The following is an 8,260-nucleotide window of genomic DNA, read 5'->3' as shown; positions in this document are numbered from 1 at the left end:
TTTCAGCCTGATAATTATTTTAAAATGGTACATTCTACCACTTCTTAGAATCTTTCGAAAACCGTATTTAAAGGTATTTCATTCCTCTTTTCAAGTTTTCCGTCATGGTTATTATCCCTTTGGTTTGCTTAGTCTTAACTCCTTAGCTTATAAAGTGTCAGAAGAATCTCTACTGGCGCTTACTCAGACTTCAGAGTAATGCCTCAGAAGAAATGAAAGTCTTGCTGGCATTCAAAGATTTTGTCCTTTTGAAGTCACTGCCATGACCAAATTGCCTTTTCAGGTTTTTGATTTGGCGGACTGCATGCCTTATATTTTGGCTGGACTATCTGCCCTTGCAGATTTTCCATCCAGCAGGCTCTGCACCTTGATTTTTGCCTAAGCCGCCCTTTCGGGTTTTCAACTTAGCAGGTGAATGACCCTAATTTTTGCCTAGACCGCCCTTTCGGGTTTTCAGTCTAGCGGGTCTAAGACTCCATCATTTTTTCTTTCTTTATGTTTCTCTACAAACCTGGACCTAAAATACACCAGAAGGACTTTTAGGTAGGCTTGGGTTCAAACAGGTTACATATTGGTGATTTTTCATGTATTTGACCGAATCTGGCCCTCCAGACTGCCTACGTATCCCCAAAGAAATGGGAATCAGGTCTGCGTAGTTCGCCCATTTTTTTGGGTTTCAAGGATTTTTTGTTTTGTTCTTTCTTTCATATTTTCAAGGATTTGAAAGATTCGAAGGATTTGAAGAATTTGACCGAACCCGAATCAATCAGGTGGCCTACGTATCCTGTAAAAAGGAATCAGGTCAGAACATAGTTCAAGCTTACTATCTTTTATGACGCAAGTCATAAAAGATGCCCCTGGTTTGTGTTTGTCAAGAAAAAGGGATTTTTTTTTTTTTTTTTTTTTTTTTTTATAGGTTCAAAGGGTTTGCAAACGGTATTTTGACTTTTGGGTTGTTAGCTTTTGGCTCTGATCGATCAAGGATGGCCTCCTGGTGTATTTAAGCATAGTACTTCTTTAGTTGGTCCAGGTTTGTAGGTTCTGTTAATTTTTCACCATTTTCATTGAGGAGTCTTACGGCTTTTCCAGGCAGGACTTCATCAACAATGTAAGGACCAGACCAGTTTGGCCTGAATTTTCCTCTGGGATCGAACACCGGTGCTCGATAAGATTTTAAGACGAGATCTCCTGGTTTCAGGTCTCGAACCTTGACTTTCTTATTGAATGCCCTTTCGATTCTTCTCTGATATCCTTGGATGTGGTATAAGGCTCTGAGTCTCTTTTCATCAATCATCTGCAATTCATCATGTCTGGCTTTGGCCCACTCAGACTCTGGCAGATTCGCTTCCATCATAACTCTTAAAGACGGGATTCTCACTTCAACAGGGAGGACTGCTTCCATTCCGTAAACTAGAGAGTACGGAGTTACACCTGTAGATGATCTGACCGACGTCCTGTAAGCCCACAAAGCATACGGGAGTTTATTCGACCAATCCTTATAAGTCTCGGTCATTTTGCTAATAATAACCTTGATGTTCTTATTAGCTGCCTCTACAGCACCATTTGTCTGCGGTCTGTAAGGAGATGACTTATGATGCTTGATTTTAAATTCTTCGCACAGGTGCACTACCTCTTTCTTGAAGTGAGATCCATTGTCAGAAATCAACTCATGAGGTACTCCATATCTGCAAATGATGTTTGCACGGATGAACTTCGCAACTGTATTGGAAGTTATGGAAGCATATGAAGCAGCTTCTATCCACTTCGTGAAATAGTCAATGGCCACCAAGATGTACTCGTGCCCACTTGACGACTTAGGATAGACTTTGCCAATGATATCAATCCCCCATACTGAAAATGGCCATGGCGAGGTCATAGAATGCAGCTCTGACGGAGGCACATGAATAAGATTCGCATAGACTTGGCATTTATGACATTTCTTCACAAATGCGAAACAATCTGTTTCCATTGAGGGCCAATAGAAACCGAGTTTAAGGATCTTCTTTGATAGCATTTTACCGTTCATGTGAGGACCACAAACACCTTCATGTGTTTGTTCAATGAGCTCCGCAGCCTGATCTTCATCAACACACAGAAGCTGAATACCGTCAAAGGATCTTCTGTACAATTCTTCACCACAAATGATGAAGTTAGCGGCGAATCTCTGAAGAGTTTTTCTCTCTTTGCTGGAAGCTTCAGGGGGATGCCCCTTGCCTGAAATGAGATTTCGGATATCAGTATACCACGGTTTTCCATCTGGACATCGCGCTGATATCTCAATGGCATTTACATGCGCTGGAGCCCATTGCGACCTCACAGCTAAAGGCTGGACCTCCATTGTCTCAGAAATATCCAACATCGAGGCTAAGGTAGCCAAGGCGTCTGCAAAATGATTCTTGGTTCTTGACAGATGGGTAAATGTGATATTCTTGAATTTCTTGGCCAGAGATTCGAGATAGAAATTATACGGGATCAATTTTGATTCTCTTGTCTTCCAATTACCGTTGGTTTGACAAATTATCAGAATTGAATCTCCAAATACATCGATCTCTTGGACTTTCAAAATTAAAGCTGCCTCAAGTCCTGCGATACAAGCTTCGTACTCTGCCATGTTATTTGTACATTCGAATTGTAACTTGATGGATATCGGGATGTATTCTTTCTTGGGAGATACAAGCACTGCTCCTATTCCTTGTCCTCGATTGTTTACAGCTCCATCAAAGTACATTGTCCATCTGGTATTTGGAATTTCTTCTTCAAGTTCCATGATCTCTTCATCAGGAAATTCAGCCTTCAGAAAAGCATTCTCCTCAACAGGAGCATCAGCTAGCTGCTCAGCAATAACCCGTCCTTTGACGGATTTCTGAGTGACGTATGTGATGTCAAACTCAGATAACAATAGCAACCATCTTGCAGTTCTTCCTGTAAGGGCGGGCTTCTCGAATAAGTACTTCAACGGATCCATCCGTGAAAGCAGAAATACCTTATTCGATAATAGATAATGTCTAAGCCTTTGAGTCGCCCAGACTAATGCTAGACAAGTCTTTTCCAAGATAGTGTACTTTATCTCGTACTCTAGCATTTTCTTACTGATGTAGTAGATAGGCTTCTCCTTCTTAGATCCTACATCTTGCTGAGCAAGCATACAACCCATTGCTGTATCTGTGATGGACAAATACATCAACAATGGTTGACCAGGAATGACTGGGGATAAGACAGGAGGCAAAGACAAACACTGCTTGACCTTTTCAAATGCTTCCTGACATTCTTCATTCCATTTCTTGGAGGAATTCTTTTTCAATAATTTGAAGATGGGTTCACATGTCATAGTTAAATGAGATATGAATCTCCTCAAGTATTGCACCTTGCCAAGGAATCCACGAATTTGCTTTTCCGTCTTTGGTGGTTGCATTTCTTGGATAGCCTTGATTTTCTGAGGGTCCACTTCGATTCCTCTTTCACTGACCATGAATCCCAGCAACTTCCCTGACGTGACCCCAAATACACATTTATTTGGGTTCAAGCGAAGTTGAAACTTTCGGATTCGCTCAAAGAACTTTCTCAAAGCGACTGTATGCTCTGGCCGAGTCCTGCCTTTGACAATCATGTCATCGACATAGACCTCGACCTCCTTATGAATCATGTCATGAAGAAGAGTTGTCGCAGCCCTCTGATAGGTAGCTCCAGCATTTTTGAGGCCAAACGGCATTACTCGGTAACAGTACGTCCCCCATTGAGTAATAAATGCCGTCTTCATCATATCCTCAGGCGCCATCTTGATCTGATTGTAGCCTGAAAACCCATCCATGAAAGATAACAGAGCATGTCCAGCAGTGTTGTCTACCAGGATATCGATGTTCGGAAGAGGAAAGTCATCTTTCGGACTGGCCTTGTTCAGATCTCTGAAATCAACGCACATCCTGACTTTCCCATCTTTCTTGGGCACAGGAACTATATTTGCAAGCCATTCGGGATATTCCACTACTTCAATGAATTTTACCTCAAGTAGTTTCTTCACCTCATCATGAACCTTTAACTCCCATTCTGTCTTGAGTTTTCGGAGTTTTTGCTTCTTCGGCTTGATGCCCGGAATTAGAGGTAATCTGTGCTGGACAATGTCCTCACTCAATCCCGGCATGTCATCGTAAGACCAAGCAAAGATCTCCTTAAACTCTTTTAGCAAGGTGATTAATTCTTCGCGCTCCTCAGGAGATAAAGTTTTGCCAATCCGAATCTCCCGAATTAAAGTTTCATCACCTATATTTACGGTTTCAATTTCTTCTTCGAGTGGTTTTGCTCGGCGAATCTCCTCTTGTTGAATCATGTATTTGATTTCAAAAGGAGTTTCGTCGGCTTCCTCGTTTGAGGGGGAGTCTTGATTATTATTATTATTAGTTATTTGATCAGGCTTTGAAGCAGAATCAGAAACAGAATTAGAAATAAAGACAGGATCGTACACAAATGAGTCTTTTATTTCTTTTGCAGAATTGATGATTACATCGAATGATTCACCCACATCGGGCGTTACAGACTCTGAATTCAAATGAAATGACATGTTGACATCAGTATCAACATAGACAGGACTATGTACAAATGAAGAATCAGTGAAAACATCTTCTGACCGAGACTCGACAGGAACCGACTCTTCACCATCTCCGAGAACTACTCCGACCTCTATGGTACCTGCATCAAAAGAAAAGTTAGAAATGACAGACTCTGGGTTGAACTCAGAAACTGACACGTTTTTTGAAATGACTGACTCTTTTGAAAGGACTGGACTATACTGGAGGACTACTTGGGGTATAACCTGTGCGGTCCAATTGTCTAAGGGTCCAGTGGCTGGAGTAATGCAATCCCTTGGGCTCGTGAAGGGCACATCTCCTCCAATCATAGCGACGATTGGGGCCTCAACCTGATATAGGGAGTCTAGGAGATGCGGCTCAATATTTTCCACCCAATCTGTAGCTGGTTTTTCTGCTATCGCTGCCAAGGTAAACTGCTCACTGTAGAAGTCTTCTGATAACTCATCTGTGAAGAAGATCTCTAACCCTGGAAGCCTCTTTCCAGTCTTATCGCACCAGGTCTCAGGAAAACCATAGAACGGACAGTCTGCCCCTTCTCTTCTGAATCGGCCATTCATAATCATGCTGTACGGTCCTGTCGGAAATTCTGTACCCCGACGACGGCATTCAGCCCACTTCATCATATAACGCTTCATTTCTTGAACCTCTTTCAGAGTTGGCTCGTACCCTAACCCGAATAATCCGCCGACTGCTTTCAATTCCGGCCACTCAGTTGGGCCCTGCAGATTTCTTCCCAGACCAGTTCCCGGGACATAACCATATTTTCGCATTATCTTCACCACTTGAGTGTTCGTGCTTGATAAAAACATTATCTCTTCATTCATTGCTTCCCCAAAGGAAATTGTAGAGATTTCTAAAGAAAAACCGGTTAAACTAACATCTCTTGATTTTTCAGGGTTCAGTTCAGATGTTATTTGTCCAACTTCCGGCTCAGGGTCTCCTCGGACCGTTATCACTTTGTTATTCCTAACAAATTTCAACTTCTGATGCAAAGTTGAAGGAATAACTCCGACCTTGTGCAGCCAAGGTCGGCCCAGAAGAAGAAAGAAAGAAGTCTTTATATCGAGTACTTGGAATTCAACCTCAAAGATTTCTCCCCCTATTTCGATATCGGTGGCCAGTATCCCGATCACGTCTCTTCTCGTACCATCGTATGCTAATATGCCTTGCTCAGATGGTATGAAGTTGTTGGGCCCAAATCCCAAAGTAACAGCGGTGCTCAAGGGACATACGTTTAGAGCAGACCCGTTGTCTACTAGTACTTCAGGTACCCTTTTCTTGTTGCAGATTATGGTAATCCTGAGAGGTCGAGTGTGATCTCTACCCTCCGGAGGCAAATCCTCATCAGTGAAAGATAAAGTCTTTGAGGTCCTTGCCATGGCAACTAGACTGACTAGTTCGTCAGGAGTAATCTCGACTGACACTTGGGATGCGTTAAGCTCTCGAAGTACAACTTGTCGGTGCTTTGGGGATGCCATCAACAAACCCCAAATTGAAACATTAGCTTGTGTTTTCTTCAATTGTTTCAACAAGTTGTCTTCTTCTTCTTCTACAGTCTGTCTTTGCCTCTGATTTTCTGATGCTCGGGCTATTTCGGCAGGATTCTCAGCTCTGAGTTCAACTGGCTTAAAGACCCGACCACCACGTGTGACGTGACGAAGCTCGTCACACTGATCCTCTAGAAGCAACAAGTCTTCTTCCTCTAGTCTCAAAACATAGGGGACTTTTTCTTTCATCTCTTCTTCCTCCTCACTCTTGAGGACATAAGAACAAGAACACTCAGAGGATCCTGTTAATCCTTCATCTGGAAGGGACAGTATGTAAGGCTTCTTGTTTTCAATCGCTTCGTCTTCATCATCCCATCTCAGAACATACGGTCTATCAGAAATAACCGCACAAATACGGGAGTGATCTAAGAGGATTTCTTCAGTGAAAATGGCATACACGTTCGGGGGAGGCATTGCATGTGTAGGCAATGGGTTTCGAGTGACATTCGGTGCTTCAACGGCAAGATCCTTTGCTTCTATCATGTCTTGGATCTTGTGTCTTAAAGCCATGCATTTGTCAGTCAAATGCCCTGAATTCTGATGATAATCGCAGTACTGGTCCTTCCTCCAATACTTGGGCAAAGGGTTAGGAAGCTCTCTAGGTTCCAACAAAGTAATCTTTTTATCTCTCAGCAACTTCTTCAAAGCCACTGATAAGGAGTAAGGGAGGGGGTCAAACTGACGAAAAACCTTCTTTTCAATAGGCCTCCTAACTTCAGTCACCGTTCTGGATGGTGGTTGATCATAACCCGGTGGTCTGGCATAACTGGAAGGCCTGGTATAGTTAAGATTGTGCACCTCCTTCGGTGCCACAATAGGTCTTTTTCCCTCTCTCACATCAGACGAAGATCTTGATCTTAGTCCCTTGGACAAAGCATCTTCGATTTGAGTCCCTGTTTTTATCAGATGATTGAAGTCCAGAAAATACTGAATAGCCATGTGATGATAATATTGCGGGGATAGGTTCTTGACAACAATCTTAATTTGATCGGCATCTGATAATCGATGTGTCATCTGCGCCGCTTTACGCCTCCATCGGCGAATGAAAGAAGTGAAGGTTTCATTGTGCCCTTGTTTTAGCGCCTTCAGATCTCTTTTTGTCACATCTATTCCCTCCTCCATGGAGAATTGCTCAACAAATCTATTGGCAATATCCTCCAGAGTTCTGATCTCTTCGGTTTTCAAGCTTAAAAACCATTTCTTTGCTGTTCCAGTAAGAGATCTAGGGAAAAGAAGAGCAATCTGCTCTGGAGTAAGCCCATGCTGCTGTAAGAGAGGAATAAGGGCTTTCAGATGACTCTTGGGACATCCTATCCCATCATACTTATCATGATCCGGCATCTTGAAATTAGGAGGTAGCACAACTCCCGGTATTATCATATACTCGGCCATGTTTAATTTTTTCGGACCCTGCATTTTCATGCTCTCCATCTCCTGGGCCATCTTATCCAACCTATCGACTATCCCCTTGCCTTTATCCAGATGGGGGCGACAGTTCTCTTCTTCATACTGCTCGTCATCAGAATTGTCAAAGATTGGCAACACAGGAGGCTGAGCCATCGTAGGAGGTGGGCGAGGCATGATTGGGGTTTGCTGAGGTGCAGGATTCTTGGTAGTAGATTCTCTGTCATTCTTTAATCGGGCTATTTCTTCATTAATGGTACTCAATTGTAACATTATCGCTTTCATCATCTCATTGGTGTCCATGCTATTTTGCCCATTCTCTGCCATCATTTCAGGGGTTGGTTGGACTGGTGAAAGTATTTCTTGAAAATTCAAGGAAGGCGATAAAGGAGAAGTAAAAGAAAAAGGTGACAAGGATTGCCGGCTCAGCCTGGAATCAGATGTCTGACGGGACCAGGTTGGTTTTGAAACGAGGATTTTCTTAGGAGCAATGGCTGCTCAATCAAGAATCCTGAAATGGAAGTATAATCACTAGATTAAAATTTTGATAATCGAGAAAACTATCTTGATCAAACAATGACAAAAGAAACAAAAACACACTTTCATTAATAAAATCCAAATTGTGATTACAACGGATGAAAAAAATAATCTCTGATCACAGCTGGATAAACAGACTGACAAGAATGGGAAATGCAGAAATCGGAATAACAAAACATGATATGGATC

At 42.4% G+C, this 8,260-nt stretch overlaps 2 protein-coding genes across 2 annotated transcripts; both read right to left on the bottom strand.

The window, feature by feature from the left end:
- Nucleotides 1-762: 762 nt before the first annotated feature.
- On the bottom strand, nt 763-2,728 carry LOC143850614 (uncharacterized). Its single transcript, XM_077359844.1, has 2 exons — nt 2,244-2,728; nt 763-784 (listed from the first exon to the last, which is right to left on the bottom strand). The coding sequence occupies exons 1-2, from the start codon at nt 2,726-2,728 to the stop codon at nt 763-765; spliced, it is 507 nt and encodes a 168-aa protein (XP_077215959.1).
- A 1,946-nt stretch (nt 2,729-4,674) lies between these two features.
- Nucleotides 4,675-7,861, bottom strand: LOC143850613 (uncharacterized). The gene is made up of 3 exons (XM_077359843.1): nt 6,137-7,861; nt 4,808-6,046; nt 4,675-4,683 (listed from the first exon to the last, which is right to left on the bottom strand). The coding sequence occupies exons 1-3, from the start codon at nt 7,859-7,861 to the stop codon at nt 4,675-4,677; spliced, it is 2,973 nt and encodes a 990-aa protein (XP_077215958.1).
- Between the last annotated feature and the right edge of the window lie 399 nt (nt 7,862-8,260).

The sequence above is a fragment of the Tasmannia lanceolata genome, unplaced genomic scaffold (assembly GCF_043159265.1).
Source record: "Tasmannia lanceolata isolate RefF3 unplaced genomic scaffold, GAP_Taslan_0.1 ptg000018l, whole genome shotgun sequence".
NCBI lineage: Eukaryota > Viridiplantae > Streptophyta > Magnoliopsida > Canellales > Winteraceae > Tasmannia > Tasmannia lanceolata.
The sequence above is the reverse complement of the archived record's forward strand: the minus strand, read 5'-3'. Positions and strand labels throughout refer to the sequence as shown.

Excerpts from the sequence above, each read along its gene's own strand:
- LOC143850614 (XM_077359844.1), bottom strand. The coding sequence starts at position 2,728 with ATGTACTTTGATGGAGCTGTAAACAATCGAGGACAAGGAATAGGAGCA. Across the intron at positions 785-2,243 it reads TGTCCAGATGGAAAACCGTG|GATACGTAGGCCACCTGATT; the intron begins GTATACTGATAT and ends TCCTTTTTACAG.
- LOC143850613 (XM_077359843.1), bottom strand. The coding sequence starts at position 7,861 with ATGGCAGAGAATGGGCAAAATAGCATGGACACCAATGAGATGATGAAA. Across the intron at positions 6,047-6,136 it reads ATCAGAGGCAAAGACAGACT|CACCGACAAGTTGTACTTCG; the intron begins GTAGAAGAAGAA and ends GCATCCCCAAAG.